The sequence below is a fragment of the Etheostoma cragini genome, chromosome 3 (assembly GCF_013103735.1).
Source record: "Etheostoma cragini isolate CJK2018 chromosome 3, CSU_Ecrag_1.0, whole genome shotgun sequence".
NCBI classification, from domain to species: domain Eukaryota; kingdom Metazoa; phylum Chordata; class Actinopteri; order Perciformes; family Percidae; genus Etheostoma; species Etheostoma cragini.
The window spans coordinates 18,595,089-18,613,986 of record NC_048409.1 but is presented as its reverse complement, the minus strand read 5'-3'; the positions used below and the strand labels follow the sequence as shown (position 1 = coordinate 18,613,986).

The 18,898-nt window shown below is 40.6% G+C and overlaps 1 protein-coding gene across 2 annotated transcripts; it reads right to left on the bottom strand.

The window, feature by feature from the left end:
• Positions 1 to 1,052: 1,052 nt before the first annotated feature.
• On the bottom strand, positions 1,053 to 18,445 carry serpini1 (serpin peptidase inhibitor, clade I (neuroserpin), member 1). Of its 2 annotated transcripts, none has more exons than XM_034863177.1 (9): positions 18,345 to 18,445; positions 8,489 to 8,777; positions 6,271 to 6,501; positions 5,762 to 5,956; positions 4,003 to 4,207; positions 3,354 to 3,451; positions 1,751 to 1,837; positions 1,458 to 1,547; positions 1,053 to 1,362 (listed from the first exon to the last, which is right to left on the bottom strand). In XM_034863177.1, the coding sequence occupies exons 2-9, from the start codon at positions 8,754 to 8,756 to the stop codon at positions 1,286 to 1,288; spliced, it is 1,251 nt and encodes a 416-aa protein (XP_034719068.1). In that variant the 5' UTR covers positions 8,757 to 8,777; positions 18,345 to 18,445; the 3' UTR covers positions 1,053 to 1,285. The 2 variants fall into 2 exon arrangements, with proteins under 2 accessions (XP_034719068.1, XP_034719076.1); XM_034863185.1 differs by having other exon boundaries at positions 8,489 to 8,800; positions 18,345 to 18,402.
• Positions 18,446 to 18,898: the final 453 nt, after the last annotated feature.

Here is an 18,898-nt window from a genome sequence, read left to right as displayed (position 1 = left end):
CACACTATATTCTTGCCTGCCCTAGCAATATAATCTGTTTCCTTGTGTGTGTGTGTGTGGGTGGGTGTGGTAGCTAGGTGATGCCACAGGCCTGACACAACTCCAAGATGCCTTGGCAGGACATTGGTTGCCCTGGGAAGCTGAGTTACGGTTGAACAGCCAACTTCTGCCCTAAGGTTGGTTATTCAACCATATCAGCCAACCTTGGGGAATTATATAAAGTCCATTATATATTTAATCACCGCATATGTAATAGACTTTTTTTAAACAGGTTTCACTGCTGAGGCATTGCACGTTTTTCATCCCACCAAATCTTGAAAAGATGTATTAGCTGTTAGCATTCAGATTAATGGCACCCTACGGTAAATGCTGTGGATGGCCCATGTGATCTGTAGTATCCTTAAAAGTACAACCTCAATGCACAGAGAAGGACACATTAATGGGAACACATTCATGTATTTATTGAGTACAAGACTGAATACAGCTGGTGTTACTGTTTCTCCCTGTATGCACATCCAAAACGGTGCAGCAGATCTTTTTGCACGCTCCAGCATATATATATATATACAGTATATATATGTATATATATATATATATATATATATATATATATAGCAACCCACCTTAGTTACACAGTTCCTTCTGCTCACCTGTGAAATGCCCAGCTGGGGCTTAACCAACCACTCAGATTTGATAAGGCATATTAGTTATCAGCAGTTTAGCCATGTGCCTACACTGTAAAAAAAAAGAAAAAAAAAGACTAGAATACTGTCTGGAACAGATGCATTACTAAGATTCATTATATAGGGACAAACTGTTTGAACATTTATTCCGCGATAAATACAGGGTATATAATTGTGTATACACACAATGTCAAATGTACAGGGATATAATTAAAGTGTGAACCTTATAGTGTGCACACACTGTAATTGTAGTAAGAAAGAGTAGCTATTTCTTTTAAAAGTAGAGAGAAAATTATTTTTGTGCATCGTGTGTGTGGGCACAAGTGAGGACGAAGCTGCTGAACTTAAAAGGTAATGGCACCTATATGTATACTTTCCTCTTTCTGCATGTCTGTATCCAAGAGATTAAAGCTTTCAGTATCAAAACACAGTCACGCTAGATGTTGTATGTAATATTTCAATATATAATATATTGTATAATATTCAGTTTGTATATATTTCTTTTAAGAGTATAAAACACAGCTGAAGATGGCAATAGAGAATAGGTAGTGTTTATGACGTCAGGATCCAATAGGCTGAGATTGAGGGACCTCACACCGTGGTTACATGGAGTCAAAGTCATGGTCATTGGGCTCGATGACTTCAGGGGTCATGACCCTGCCCATGAAGAGGATGGACCCTGGGGAAGAAAGGAAGTCAGGTCAAAACACACATGTACAGAATGTCAGAAGCACAATTACAAATGTACACACACACACACACACACACACACACCTGTCCTCCGGTTTCTAATGACAAAGAAGAATGGGTGATCAGCCATGACCTGTGGGTACAGCACTAGAGTCCTGGTCAGGGCGATCATTCCTGAAAGAGAAAGAGAGAGAGAGAGAGAGAGAGAGAGAGAGAGAGAGAGAGAGAGAGAGAGAAAGGGAGAAAAAAATCCCAGTTATTTCTTGACAGAGGTGGGCAGCGTCTAGTGAATCGGAAGTTGACCCATGAAAGCGTTCAGTATGTGGTATTGTTAATTATCAGGGAGATTCTGATTAAGGATGAAAGATGAAGTCTACCTGACCCAACGGCTCCTTCTGCCCCCTCTTCAGTCACCTCCAGGTAAGCCTTCTGCACCGCCTTCCCAATGTACAGGTCCTTACCATCTGTCACATACACGCACAAAAGCACACAGCTCATCACTTTGTCTGTAGACTACTGATCAGTCAGTGTGAGATGTGACAAGGGTGTGATGTTGAGTCCAATTAGAGGAGGACACTCTCGCTGTCTGTGCATCAAGAAACTTTTAAACCTCATGGTACATGCTGTAACAAAACATACCCACACATTAGTCAAATCAACATGTTATGATATCAATCTAGTGTCTTTAGAGAAGTAAGCATGGTCAGCTGATGGACATGGCCGGATGGACACGTCACATAAGGCACTGTGTAGTTGTTATCTGATTCAACACAGCCATTGCATGTGTGTGGAGATGGACTGAGAAATTGATTCAGGAAGCCGAAAAGACTTTGATTGAAGAGACGTTTTCTTGTTTTCCACAACACAACTTTTTGTAAATACACCTTTAAAACATACAACACAGAGAGCGAGCTTGCAGAGTCCCGACGGCGACGAAGGATGGTGAAAGGCGGACCTGGAGCGGAGGTCGCTCAAGACGGCGTGGTCACCGAAGTAAGCAGGCGCAACTCCGGAGCACAAATAGAAACAGTGACTGGGTGAGTCAGTTTAACACAGCACAACCCCTCTTAGAAAGGGACATATACACCAGTCCAGCCAAGCACAGGTCTAATTTTCATGTTAAATGCATTACGCAGGGAGAAGAGATCAATTCCACGAATGTTGTGAGCTAAGTTAGCCTTTAGTAGCTGTGTTCCTTTTTCCTACGAGCCCGGGTAAGCTTAGCTTTGCCTTGTAACATATAAACCAGAGCATGGGGTCACATCATGCAGACCCATTAGAAAAAAAAGTGCTGTCTGCTCAGACATAAAAATCCTAATGAGTTACTTATTTCAAAAAGCATTTTAAAACAGTTTTTTTCTTTTCTTATTTTTAGTAACTACCTGCCAGAATAAACCATGTCCTATAAATAAATGGTGAGGTAGTTCAGGACAGCCTGCAGATTGTGGTTCACAATATAATAGTACAGTAGCGCTACCTGACCAGTAAGAACAAGCCGTTCAGCATAAAGCACCTTATGTGTTTTGGGATCTTTTAATTGTTTTTGTTTATATACAGTAGATGTATTTTTGTTCGATCCAGTTGTTCTCTAGGGCTAGAGAAAGTAAGGCTACGTATATTTATCTTTAATTACCTCTATTGTTTTTACCTTTGCTTATGTACAGTACATATTTATGTCTCTCTAGTTCTCTTCCTCTATGTATACATCTGTCGCTCTCTCTCTGGATCTATTTTTACCAAATGATGTGACAGCTCTGACCTGCCCACTCGGTGCCAGTTACCTTGGTTACCTGAGAAAGTACTGGAGGCAACTTCACTGCAGTCAAGAAGCAAAAATATTGAATCAACTTCTCATGCTGAACCCTTTCAGGAGTGTATTTCTCTCAGCTATTGTGTCTACAGCTATGTGTTTTATACAACAATCTATGTGTTACATAGTGTTTTGCCCTGGGTTGTGTTTTCCATACAGCTGAGTGTTACCTGTCATTGCTGAGAGATCAGCATCGTTGGTGAAAATGTTCTTTATTCCTAGCTCATGCAGAGTGCTCCTCAGGTCGATCTTCTGCTCCACTTTAAACCTAAACAGTGCAGTCAGAATTTTCAGGGTCCATCACTGTGATGGTAATTTACAGTTTAACATACATACAGTTTACAGTAGCTAGCCAAATGTCAATTACATGATGTCTTCTTCATGTATTTGCAGTGCAAGTGGATGTGAGATTAATAGCCTGACCTAATTGCTTATCTTAAATAATTGTGTTACCCTTAAAATGAGAAATCTCTTTCAACAACTGCCATTTTACATTAACATTAAAAAAGTTTTCTAATAAAAGGATGCGATTTAATAATCAAAAAATGAATCACTGTTGTTATGGCTCTTTCCACTGACTAAACCAAATACAGCAAGTACTGCAGGGACATTCTCCATTGGTACTGGATTCTGGGAAATGGAACATGTCATTGTAATGTAGGTAATCACTGCACAACTAACCAAGGCCTGTTGAGGTAAAATGGGTACACAAAACATCCGAAGGCCAATAGTGTCAGAAACAGAAGATATACAGCATGTGAGTGTGTGTGTGTGTGTGTGTGTGTGTGTGTGTATGTGTGTGTGTGCCTCATTTCTCACCTAGGTAGGTAGACTTCCACCTTCTGTCGTTTGACATTATTAGCCCACTCCTCCAGCAGTGGTGCTTTGATGATGGGCTCCAGGGAAGCCAGTGGCACCTCCTGCCGAGGCAGAACAATCAACATGGACATATCCTCGCCCTCATAGGGCATCTCCAACACCTGGTACACACCGCCAGCTTCCTGTGAGCCATCGCTGAATTCGCCTGGTGGGGAGGAAACATAGGCAATTACATTGAAATATATATCCCTCAGCAGAAAAATATGCACAAATACACAAACAGACACTCGACTGCCTTCAGGCAGGAAATGAAACCCAGTACACCACTCTGGGATCTAGGGAAAAATTCACATCTGATTACACACAAGGACATCTGTAAGAGCTGATATCTTCTCACAGATATACTACCGAGGCTGACAAAGTGTTATCTTCATAGTCTTGAGTTGGATCAGACTTGTCCCTTGTATCAAAACCAACATATAGAAATCAATACATTAATCAAGACACGCCAACAAACATTTACTTGAATTAAGTGAGAGTCGAGATGAGATAATCCTTTTATATGTAAAACAAATCCAACTAGATTATAAATATAAATATAAGATTATCTCACTTACTTAGGTATTTGCAGTGCGAGATGGAGATTATATCGCAATTAACACTGCCAGACTTTTGAAGCCACTTAAAAGGGAAAATTACAAAAAACGACTAATCATCCTTCATGACCTTACATGTGGCATTCTGTGTAGCGGCTCTTGATGCAGAGTGAGGCAACGTTGCAGCAGAGAGCAGGGTGGGGCCCTAAAACATTTGACTTAACCAACATGATTGTGCTTCTTAAGGAGAATGCTAACACGGACTTCTCCCCAAGGACCTGTCCTTGTTCTGCGTGTGTGTGTGGGTGTGTGTGTGTGTGTGTGTGTGTGTGTGTGTGTGTGTGTGTGATTTCCTTGATCCTGAGGATGAGTATGTGTGCATCCTGCAAACGTAGGTGTAAACAAGTGTGTAATCTCCCTACACACATACAGACTGCACCAAAATATATCCAACGTGACTGCAACTTTAGCAGCAGTGCAGTAAGAATCCGATGTAGCCATCTTAGATGCAGAAAAGACTGACTGGAATCATTCAGATGTAACAACATCATAGCCAAACTGCAGGACTTTGGTAGACACAGTCTTACACCCCACAGTGCTGGCAAAACATCACATACACCGATATCTGACTCACATAGTAGTGCTCCCAATTCAAAGCAGCCAGATTATGACTGTGAGTGTTCAGGCTTTAGGCTACTTCACATTTACCAGTACTGGACATTAAAAAGCAAGAAAAAAACTACATAAAAATTCACCGACACCACTTTAAATGGTCAATTAATCATTTAAATTAGGTTTTAGCCCAACATTTGCAAATATTCTAACTTTTAAAAATATGAGGACTTAAAATAGACATGACTTAACATAATGGTATGACATTAACATGTTTTAACACAAAAAAAACAACTAGGCCTACTAAATCCAACAGACGTACCACACAAATTTATGCAAGGGAAGACGATTTCAACCGCAGAGCTCACTGAGAAGAAAAGCATTTCCTGGGAATAACACTCCAAAAATGAATATTTCAGATGTAAGATTAACATTTTAAATAACCTCAGGAAATATGAGCTGAAACTGAAGGGCTCCATAAAAAAGACAGAAGTACAATTGTAAAGACACACACACACACACACACGCATGCACACACAGCTCATCCCTACCATAGTAGAAGTCTCCCTGCTGGTACATCATGAGTGTCTGGACTTCAGAGCCGTCGTCTCTGCTGAAGGAGAAGGTTCTGGTGTTTTCTGGCCTGAACTGGTTTTTCCAAGAGCCTCTGAAGTAGACAGCGTTCACAAGGGTCAGGCGGGTCACGCTGCTAAAGTCCTCGGCTGATAGCAGCTCACGGATCTTACCTGGGGGAAGTGATTTGTACAGTTTGTTAGGATCTGTAGTAGTTTTCATTAGCCTAAGGACAGCGCCTGCTGGGACGCAGCTTTTGAAGTTAAGGATAAGGAAAGAGATTTGTGCAACTGAGGGTTGGAAATGTTACTAATACTAAATTCTGTTTTGTAGAAGATGATGTGATCAAACAAACAATGTTGTAACTCCATGTCACTTTACAGTATGCTGGGATTGTAGATGTAATTATGTATTCATTTCGCCCTCCTTTCATTTGCTCCTTTCATCTGTATCTTTCCCTATCTTCATCCCTATGTCTCCAACTCACTCTCAGTATGATTTTCCACCCAGCTGTTGATCTGCTCGGCTACGGCTGCTGACTCGCTGAAGTCTACTGTTTCCACGTCAGCCCGGAAGTACTTCCTCATCAGATGCAGAAACTCAAGGTTAAAGGTGACGCCTTCCTGCAGGAAGAGGCTGTTGGCAAATCGGATAACATAGTGGGTGTCATCGTCCGACAGCGCTGCTGTCAAGTTCTGGAGCAAAGAGAATTCAACGCCTGGAGAACAGAGGGAGACACACACATTCATACTGTAGGTGTGTATTCAGAGTGCAGTGCTTTGGAAAATATCCATATGGTGTTTTACAATGTTTACAGTGTTAAACAATGGTATTGCAATAGAAAATTCAAATATTATGCATATAAAATATAAAGAAATGATAAATGAAGCACTTACATACCCCTTTTTATATCAGAACCTAACTACAGTATATCATTCACAAATATTTAATTCACATTTTTCTAACCATGTGATGCTCACATTCACAAAGAGGCACAGATTGTGTCCAATATAACCATTTAAAATTGCTGTACTTCGGTCACAGCTGGAATGAATCTTAATGTAATTAACCATGCATTTATCATTTTATTCAGGTGTTGTCTTACTGTATATTTATTCACATGCAAACCACCTTTCTCTTGTCATTCAGGTTTCTGTTTTCAGGGTGAAGGGAACTCATATTCATTAAAATGAATGTACACATTTTTGAAGCTGTAGCAAATGTATTAGAATTACTACACCTTTTAAAATTAAATGATTACTGGTTTCTGATGCATTTGGCAAATAATGGCATTCGAAGCCACCTTTTTTTTTTTTTAGCTTGACTCATAGTAGGGATCAAAGGTCATAATATCTCCCCCCCAACTCTGAGGAAGTGAAATATTAAAATCACCAGAGTACCCCCTTAATAGAACAGAATTATTTGAATTCATCTTATCCACAAGCCTCATGCACACAAACATGCATGTGCTGCACATGTGAATGCCACATGTGAATAGACACTGTTACATCCCAGTCCCGGTTCAATGGCTTCACTGTAGCTGATCAGTGGCAAACAACAATGACACAGACAGGCATTTAAGATGGTTTCCTTCATTACTTTTAGTATGACTGGATATTTATTAAATGCAGTATGTATGGGCATTTATTTCCATATTCCTGTTTCCTCCTTTCCTCCATCTTTTCCTCATTTACTCGTCCTCTCTTTTTTCCCTTTGTCTCTATCTCCTTGTCTCCCCTGTCTATCTCTCCCTCTCTCCATTATCAAATAATATTTCTCATATTTTTCTTTCCATCCATTCTTCTACTCCACACATCCCTTTTCATTCAGCTATCTGGGGTCTGTGCTTTGATGTTGAGCCTGGAATATAGAATATTGAAATAAATGCCCATATATACTGCATTGAATAAATATGCTGTCATACTAAAAGTATTGAAGGAAACCATCTTAAACGCCTGTCTGTGTCATTGTCGTTGGCCACTGGTCTTTAAGGAAACCATGTACAGCACATGCATGTTTGCGTATGTTGCATGAGGCTTGTGGTTAAGATGACTTATGTTATGTTAAGGGGGTACTCTGATGATTTTAATATTTCACTTCCTCAGAGTTGGGGGGAGATATTATGACCTTTGATCCCTACTATGAGTCAAGCTAAAAAAAAAGCTGGATCTGAATCACTTTATTTGCCAAATGCATCAGCGGACACACATGATCAATCAATCAGTAACACAGAAGCTCAACAAACAAACACTGAATGCATATAGCTACATAAAGCATGTTTAAAACAATCCAATAAGTAAATAGTCAACAATAAAATATTAAGAAGAACTAGAACTGTTGATTTATTTAATGAAAGCGAAATCAGCTATTCAGGAGGGAAATGGCTCTTGGAAAAAAGCCAGGTCCTAGTACTCATCATACTGTACCGTCTTCCTGAGGGAAGCAGCCTAAAAATAAATGTAATTTGCTGGATGGGACCTACGTTATCCATAAAGCAACTGGATATGATTTTTCATTAGACCCCTCACTACCTGAGTAAGTCTGACAAATAAACTGAACTTCATTGGAGTGCCTCTGATCAAATATGTAATATCAAACATGCATTTCCTTCTACCAAAGACTTTCCACTTTTATAATTTGAATCCAACTAGTGTTCCTTTGCCCACTGCTGACCCTGAACCTGTGCTTATGAATGTGTCTCTTACCTGGCAGCAGGTGGCTGAATCCTACAGCCTGTCGTATCTCTTCTAGTGAGGCCCCTCTGGCTCCCAGCTCCACCATGCCCAGGGCCACAGCCACGCTCAGCGGGGAGAAAATAATGTTATCCTGATCCCCCGCTGTCTGCAGCCGATGGTACAGTCTGACCGAGAACTCTGATGTAGTGTCCTCTGGAATCTCCGCCACCCGGCAACCGTAGCGCGGCAACAGGATGGAGAGGAGGAGGAGCGGTGAGAAAACGTCCAGGATCAACATCGCAGCACAGACCCCAGATAGCTGAGTGAAGAGGGATGTGTGGAGTAGAAGAATGGATGGAAAGAAAAATATGAGAAATATAATGTGATATAATGGATAGAGGGAGAGATAGACAGGGGAGACAAGGAGATAGATATGATGGAAAAAAGAGAGGATGAGTAAATGAGGCAAAGAGGGAGAGAAGGAGGGGCGGGAAATGAGGGAATGGAGCGATGGATGGGGGATGCATAGCCAAAAGGGTGTGGAAGGAATGAGATGATGATGATGGAGGGAAGACAACATGAAAAAGAGAGAATGATTTGGGGATGTACAGAGCCAAAAGAAGACAGAGGAGAATTGCAGAAATGACAGACAGGTGAAGTTAGAGAGAAGGGGATTGCAGAAAGGAGGAAGAGGGAGAGAAAGTTAAATTATTGTGTAAAGGAGAAAAAGAATTGAAGGACAAGAGGATTTTGAAAGGGAGAGAAAAAGAGAGAAAGGTAGAGAGAGCCGGGATTTGGGATGATAAAAAGGACAGAGAAAGGAAACATTGGTCAGTCAAACAATTAAATTGTGAAAACAAAAGAGAAATGCGTTCATAAAAATCAGCATGTAACAACTCCACTTGTTAGCAGAGGTGGACATATAAATGCAAAGAGGACTCTGTTTCTCATAAAATGGTGGAAAGAAGAAAACACAAACATGAAGAGTTTAAACGAGGTGGGCATAGTTACAGTAATAACAGACAGAAGGAGATGGAGAGAGAACGTGAGGCAGTGAGATAGTGTATTAACAATAAGAATGGGTGGTAACTATAACTGCACTGCTGACCGCAGTCAGCATGACTTTTCACAGCACATCTGCTAAATGAGCTCATACATATCTTATGGCCATTCTTATCATCTTGAGTTAAATCTTCTTCTTTCCTTCAAAAATTGCTTCGCACTGTGTGTGTGTGTGTGTGTGTGTGTGTGTGTGTGTGAGCCTTTAAATATGAATGGATGAGTTTCTGTCTGTCTGTAAGTAATGACTGATTAGTCTGTAAGTAATGACCTTAGTGGTCCCCTAATACTGTATCTGAAGTCTCTTATGTATAGACCTTAGTGGTCCTCTTATACTGTATCTGAAGTCTCTTTATATAGACCTTAGTGGTCCCCTAATACTGTATCTGAAGTCTCTTTCCCAAAACTCTGCCTTGGTGCAGAATTACAGCCACTAGAGCCAGTCCCACAATGAGCTGTCCTTAGTATTTGCCATTGGGGGTGGTGGACTTGACCAACTGCTACTTTGCTCATTTCAAAGCCACGATGTCTCTCTCTCATGGGTGGGCCAAATTCTCTGGGCTGGCAAAGCAGAGAAAAGGGAGGTAACATTGCCCCTTATGACATCACAAGGGGCAAGGTTGGCCCATCCAGAGCTTTCATTTTACCAAAGACAGAGCAGGATACCCAGGGCTAGGTTTACACCTATCGCCATTTCTAGCCACTGGGGGCCAATTGGCGGGAAGGGGGAACATCTATTAATGTTACAAAAACTCATAAAGTGAAATTCTCATGCCATGGAACCTTTAAAATGACAAGCAATGTAAACACACTGCACCATATCTCTGGTGCTGTTGTTGCCAGGCAACATTGTTTTCTGCTGCCCAAACAAAAAAAGACAAAGTCAATTATGTATTGCAGAGAGAGAGAGAGAGAGAGAGAGAGAGAGAGAAATATATCAAGAGGCAGCAATGAAGTGTTGAAATAACACATTTGTTTTGTTGTTTGTCTCTCTGCTGTGCTGTTGTCATTACACCGTTTGCATAAAGGATTCAGTTGGCAGTCCCAAGCAAGGCTGGAATCTGCTGGCTGCTACTGTATTTGTGGGGCACAAGGTGACTGTGGGCACAATGTACCTGAGTGTCAACAACCACAACAATGAGTAGCAGCCAGAGAATTAGCACCCCATCCTGTTGTGTCCTGTCCTTTCCTCTGCTGAGCTGTGGCATGTGACAAACAAGGTTCCCTCCAAAATAAAGCCAGTCCAACTTGGGGGATGCATTCATGTCAAATTCATTAAAGAAAAAGTCTGGTGATAGATAGATAGATAGATAGATAGATAGATAGATAGATAGATGTTTATTGATCCCAAAAAAATGGGAAATTCCTGTGTTAAAGCAGCAAAATCTGTCACAAAGTGACAAAAATATAAATATAAATGAAATACTAGGAAAAATATACATTTATACAATATACATGAAATAATAATACGAATAAAGTAACAAGACAAATATATTTGAATATGTACAGGATGGGGGAACAAAAATGTGCGACACCTTAAATAATATGCTAAAATGTAAAAATGTATGCTACATGTAAATAAACCAAATGTGTTATATTATATCTCATTGTCAACTAGTTCCATTAAAAGACAAAAAAACAATAATACATTGATCATATGTGTCTATACAGCCACATTTCATTCCTCTGGGACATTGACCTCCGTTGCTGTCCAAAAACTATTAAAAATACATCATAGAGCCAAGCTGTTACACTGGGTGACTGGGGTCCCATGTTAACATGAACATGGACAGTGCAGTTTCTTCTGAATCAATCCCACATACATCCCCCTCCTGTTGTAAATACTCACTAGAGCAGCCAATCTGCAGCTGAAAGTAGTTCCCGACAAATGCACTATTCTTTTTTAACCTGTTAGAGTAATGTTTGCTAAAACTGCAGCGCTTCTTTATGAAATGAATTATCCTATAAAAAGAATGAAACTCCATATTTGTGAGTCGTCTTTAAAGATTAACATCTTCAAAATAAACAGAGGGGCTTGGGATTGAGTGTTGTCATCACTGATTTTGGTCTTTTCATTTGGTTTGTTAATAATAACAAAAACATAGACTACTGCTAAAGCCTTATCCTGAAAAGCGGTGCCGGCCAGCCCTGTCTGTATTTTACAAGGAACTGCATCTAGTTCATCAGATTTGAGGTTTTATTCCTTACTCTCTTGCAAAACACACATCGCCGAACGCCACTTTCACTTTATGTCCTAATCAAACGGTCATCATCTCATCTGGTTTGTTCTCCATCTATAAGTTTTCTGACAAACTGCTTTTGACAAGCACGATACTGATCAAACTGCCAGCTGAATTTGCATTTGCTTAAGTCAGCAAACAACCTTTATGGTTCATGTACACAAATATGTGAATAACTTGTGGAGTTTTGCACAATATATACATATATAAATGATATATGTATAAATACAATAGGGTCAGTCATGTTTAAATGGATAAGGTTGGTTCTCTTCTTCTTGTCTTATTCTATTCTATATTGGGAAGAGAAATCTAATGGCTCAATTAAATATTTTTGAATTAACCTTTTTTATTTTTGGACACACACAAGGTTTTCACTCGACAGGGACAATAAATTTGTGAGCTGTAGTTACAATTTTTCAACTTCAGTTGGATGAAATGGGCTAAGGGGCTAAGAGCTTGAGAGCTTGCTCAGAAAGTCAAAAAGTAATGAGAGATGAACTGACACTTTAATGATTTTGGTTCTTTTCATTAGATTTGTTGGCAGTAACAAAAATACAGAATATCCCATTGTTCAATGCGTCCATTCATTGTGTCCAAAAAGAGAATTAGAATTCAAGAATTCAAAATTTAATTACGTCCTTTGAAAGAAATACAATAACATATTTAATCTGATCATATACATTAGGCAGGAACAGAAGTTTGGGTTAAAGCCTTGGAAACAGCCTTGTTAAATAATGATAAATAATGAATAATAGTGACTTTCAATTTTTACCAGAAATTCAAATGACACCCAAAGGCACAAACCTGGTTAGTCACGTGTGCTTAACTGCTCTCATATATCATGCGTCAGACACTGAAGAGAAAGTGAGCGCGATCCAGAGAAAGGCTAAGGGAAAGAAGGGGGCGGCTGGCAGAGATGTAAATGGAGGTAATGTTCCTGACCTTCTGAGCTGTGGGAGCTGAACCTTTCTGAGACAGACAGCCCTGCTTTCTGTAAGGAAAGACCCAGCCATGCAGTTAAGCCAGGGAAAGTAGTGTGGAGCATCGTTGTGTGTACACCTGTGTGTGTCTGCGAGCGAGTGGGCATGTGTGAGTGGATAATAACACCATGGGTGGCTGGCTATTACTTGTAATGGTGACACCATTCTGACCTTTTGAGTTGTGGCACGTTGTCTGCAAGAGGATCCCACACTTTGCTTGTTAAGCCATTGATGACTATGAGACCAATTTTGTCTCCAATCTATTCAGGTGGGGTTCCCAGCATGCCTCCCACGTAAGCGGGGAAACCCAACACCCAGCTAGAAAATGTTCTCTTGTGACTAAAAGAACAGAATATGTCTCTCATGGTTTAAGTTGCAAGAGTTTAATCCTGACAATTTGATTAATGCCTGTGCAATTAAACTCACTGGCCTTTAAAAGCAGCCTCTAATCTCCCTGTTTAATCCTAATTCTCAGACAGAATAGATCGGCAGTTGACATTTCCACAATTAAAATGTGACGTCACCCAAATCCACAGCACGTACGTTAATCCTTATTGCCATTTAAACCCAACACCTTGAGACGGCATGCTTTGCAGGCCAGGGGAATTTATTAAACATGGACATCCTCATTCACACACACACACACACACACACACACACACACACACACACACACACACACACACACACACACACACACCTTGAAGTACATATTTCCACAAAACCAAGAATACCAAGGCTACTGCAAGTGATTGACGTTTTGCCACGCAGACAGAATGAATTTTTTACTCTTTAAAGATATCTTCCTCCTTCCATACAGGCAGATAAACTCTCTTTCCTTTTTTTCGCACACTATTCAACATTTCCTGTCTAACCCCCCTCTGCAAGAACTCTTCACACCAGCTCCAGTTCTGTCACTCAATGCACTCCCTGACACACAAAAACAAACACACACACACACACACAGACACACAGACAGACACACACACGCAAACACACAGACTGCACTCAGTAATTTTGCAAGAACTAGGCAAGCTCCCGTGACCACAATGAAGTCCCCCAACAGTCTCTCCCTGTTTAACCCACCTCTTGTTTTAGCTGAAATCACAGCACACTGGCTCGCTTAGGCTCTAAGTACACCTCCAAATTGCCTGAACCTCAAAGGCGCTTTGACGAATTCTGTGAAAACAACATCCCATTTCATGAAGGCCTATCCTTCTGGGAATAAACTGCAGAAAATAATGTCTGTGATTATCCATGGCCCTGAAAAACCTTGAATTTCTGCGACGGATGCTGTGGTAAAAAATGGCATGATTTCCCCATAAAGATGTATAAGTTTTAAAGGGCTTTGCAGTACAGAAATAATGGAGTCTGATTATCATTCATGAGTTTCCTGGGATGCACCATGGCGGCTGCTTTCTACAGTATTGTGGTTTTGAACTGAGGGAAATGTAAGACTCGTGAACACAAAAAATGATTAAACCTACAGCATTAATCTCAAATTTCTCTGAGTGTCTCATTTTTTTCCCAGTATAATAGACACTAGTCTCTGACCTAATGCTGACCTGTGGATGTGGAGCTGAAGATTTACACAGCGAGGCTGCAACAAAGCCCACCACATGGGTACAGCCTTTAACTCCATTGCAGTCCAGCAGAAAGGAAGCATTAAACTCTAGCGGCGACTGGGGACTTCCATTACTGTGCCCAATAAAGTGGATCCAACTCATCAATCAAGAGTTGTCTGTTCGGCTCTCGCTGCTTATTTGCACCTATTGTAGCAACCAAGCAACAGCAGCTAAATGGCTCAGTGGCTGATCCTGAATCTCATCTAGTAGCAACATTTTGGTAGAGCGAGCGCAACAGTTTTGTTTAGCAGTTTAACTGTATTACAATTCTGTTGGTCTTTGAGCCCAACTATTCACACCACAGTCATCTTCAATGCTCAGGTACACTCTGATGGGATGTACCTGTCTGGATAACCCTGTGTTGTTGTGATGAATGGGACAGTCCATCACAGCACACAATGTTGTTACTGTAGATTCTCAAAAACCAAAAGAATGATCACAATTTAATTTTTTTTTTTCCATCTATTTATAAGTAACTAATAACTATTAATTGTTTTGAAGAAAAAATTCCCCACTGTGCCCTTTTAGGGTAGGTTTAACTGCCACTTCAACATCATTTTGTAGAGGTTACAATATATTCCGCAGTGTCACAGTAAAAAGTCAAGCTTAATTTTGCTGTGTCACATTAACAAGGCTTGATTATTTTTTTATTATTTTTTCATGTTTTTTTAATCCGCTGTGTCATCCTTGGCTAATAGCAACTGTGTGAAGGGGAGGTGGGGACGGTTCGTGGTCACGGAAGGCTTGTATCACGTGGACGTGCCAACAGTTTTATTGTCATTACTTAGAATTCCTCATGCGGCATAAACGACGCACTCTAGCTTTAATTGGCCAATTCAATTAATTCAACGTCCTCATGCATAGGAAATTATAACAAGTGTGAAATGTGTTATAGAATATAATTAATTCTTTAATTGAGAAGGCAGCATTCTCTTCACTACTTTTATAACAGTATCAATTAGGGACAGAGTACCATCCCATCTGTCTTGCTTTCAAACACAACCAAAACAATGGCATTATATATGGGGTTTGTACATGGGTGTAGCAATAGTTTATTATCACCTATTGAACTTAAAGAAACCACCCATTAACCAACCAAATCATACCCCTACATTTTATATCCATACCAGTAGCAGACAAAATTACAGCCCATCCTCATCTCTGTACCATCTCATTCAGCCTCTTGTTAGAAAATGATCTAATGTGCTATGGAATCTGCCTGAAGTCCCAGGATGCTCCCTGTGTACTCCACAGAGGGCAAACAGAGGTTAAAACCCATTTATTAATCCCTGCTAACAGAGATACCCAATGGGAGAGAGAGACAGCGAGAGAGAGAGAGCAATTAAGAGGTATAAAGACAGTTTGATGGACAGAGAGAAAAAAGAAAAAAGATGAGCAGAGACAGAAACTAAAAAAGAATGAGGAAGAAGTGTGTGTAGGACGTTTGCATAAGAGAAAAAAAGAAGCAAATAAAGACACATAGATAAAGACGGTGGGTGCACTGAAAAGAAAAGTTGACTAGAGTGGACTTCCACGCAGATCGGAGCCAATGATATCTAACGGCCCCCTGCATAGCCTGGCAAGATGGTTGACTGCCCCCCCCCTCCCCTCTGCCAAGACACACTCAGTCTCTTTTCTTTCTCTCTGTCAGAAACACAACACACACACACACTAGCAGCAACGGTGCTGTGAGAACGCAGTTAGGAAGTTTGAGCTGTAAATGGATCGGCCTCTATTTGGGGTCAGTGGTAAAAGTGAAAAGACTGGAGTCGTTTTCAAATGGCCTGAAGACCAGGGAGACACTGGAGCACAGGAAAGGTCACTGTCAACTAGTCCTGAGGGGGAAACGTGTGCGTTGGTGTATATGTTTGGGGGGCTGGGGGGGTAAAAGAGGTAAGAAAGGGAGACAGGGCAGGTGATGCAGAATAAGAAATGATAGCCAGGGGAAGAGGCTGAGATGGAGAGCAGAAAGACGGCAGGCTGATAGTAACGGTGTTTGAATCGCTGACAAACTAAACTGGGATTGTTTGCTCGCTTCAGGGGCTGGAGGGTTAGAGAACAGGTGGGAACATTTAGAAGATACCGAGGGAGACGATGATGCTGACAAGTGAGACAATTAGGAGAATAATTCAAATTGATTTGGTATTTGATTGAGTTTGAACGAGGGGGAAAATATGGGTATTGCCAAATCCCTTCATCCATTTTACTGTCCTCCTCTGTCTCTCATCGTCTGTCTTTTACACTCGGCCTAGTCCTCAGTGCCACCAATCGATCTGCAGATCAATTCCAGGTTACACGTGTGAATGCATGTCTGTGTGCTTGTGAGCCAGAGAGTTGATGTGAGCTGGACAGATTATAAATTCCAAATTTATATTTTTTCCAATGTTAAAAAGTAACTCAGTATTTTGAATTCATCAGATAATGTTCTTTATATTTTAGAAGTTCATTTTTAAAAAGGTTATATACAATGTGGTTTTACAACATATTTTCAAACGGTATTAACCACTCACAGCCAATCATTTAAATAAATTATTCCTTTGTTGTCCTCCCTTTAAGTCCTGACCTCTTTCTCTCTGACTTTCTCTCCGCTCTCATCCTCCTATCTGGCCAGGTATAAACTAATCCCCTGTGTCTTTGCTGCAGCAGAATGAACGGGAGACAAACCTGCTGCCTGAGTGTGTGTGCAGGTGGTGTGACTCAATATTAAAATTCAGGTACCGTGAGCATAAATGCATTTCAAGAAACGAAAGATTCATTTTTTCCACCTCACTTCATACTGCAGCAATTAGCTGGTTGGATTCGAGTCTGAGATGATGTATCAATAGGAAGCACTTCTTGCAAATTTCCTCACACACACACACACACACACACACACACACACACACACACACACACACACACAAGGGCATTGGGACAAAAAAGCATCAGCAGAGATTAACCAGTGATTTAAATGCAGGGATTAATAAATTATGAGTGAAAGGGGCGCTTTTTTCCAAACATGAAGCTGATAGAACTATGTGCATGAATGAGGATTCAGGATTATTTTGAGAGAGAGAGAGAGAGAGAGAGAGAGAGAGAGAGCAAGAGTGATGTGGATTGAGAGAATGAGGCATTGGAAGGAATAACACTGAATTGTTTATTATTGACCATGTCTTCTTCCCCTCACATGGTAGGCTCTCACTATGAAATTCTTATGATTAACTCGAGGTGCAATGTCATTTTAACACATAAATACATCATCATATTTTACTTTTGGATAACAACATAGGTATTTTATTTCTCCATCCCTCAGATTTCTCCACCACCTGAATCTTCAACCTGTTCTGTTACTACATCCTTTTTACCAAAAGCAACACACACACACACACGCACACACACACACACACACACACACACACACACACACACACACACAGAGAGAGAACTGCATCAAGGAATAACAAGTGGTATGTGTACAGTATGCGATCGTGTATGTGGGGTGGAGATAGGGTAAATTACTACAATCTGCCTCGTTAATTCACACACATTCACTCACTGCGCCTTTGCCTGTATTCCAAGGACAATAACTACACTGCAACGCCTAGGCTTGTTTTCAGTGAAAGCAATGCAATTATAGACCACCGACAGAAATGAAATAGCACTGGGTAGTGGACACACGGGTACGGCTTTAATCAATAGGCTTGGAGAAATGTTTGGCTCCAGTGTGCGTCTCCATCCGCCCCCTTTATTTAAAGCCTACACATGTTGATACAAGCGTCATAATCCCTTTATACTAATAGCCTACCGCAAAATTATACTAACACATATAATCTTCAACAACTACAAAATAATTCTATGGAAAAACTAAGGAATTAGCGAATCTTCTTTTTTTTAATCTCGCAAAACCTGAGCAGTTACGGCTTGCTATCCTAGCGTGTCTTTCATAGAAATTAGTGCAGGTTTAGTGACTGAACCAGTTGTATGTTATTAAAACGGCTCTTACCGATAAACGCTGTTAGGTAGGGTGGATTGATGGATGGATGTGTGCGGTCTGTCTCTGCTGCTCTCACAGAGCGCCGCACGCAGCTTGATGCTTGCCGCAGACCCCGCCCCCTCCACGTCTATTGATCCAATGAACGTCGGCCAAAGATGATCGATGTAAAACAAAATTAGTCACCCCTTCCGGCTTCCGTCTTTGCTTAAACGAACCATACATTGAATTTACCCTTATCATATAAATGGTTCCGACCATGCTCACGGCGGCATTGTGTTTTACACATTGCGTGTAATGTAGCTTTTTCATACAGCCCAATGTTTTATATTGAGCGCGTTAATGTGTAGGCTATATTATCTAGATTTATAACAGACCTGGATTAGCCTGTTAGCATATTGTAGTTTTAGCAAATGCGCTCTGTTGTAACTCACATTAATTAACGTACATTAAGATAGAGAAATGAGATTCAGCCTAAGCTTATAACGGATATTCTTAAACCCTGTTACAATTTTTAAAATGTTCTTGATACTGCTGTTTATAAACAGTAGCAGCTATCTTGTCCC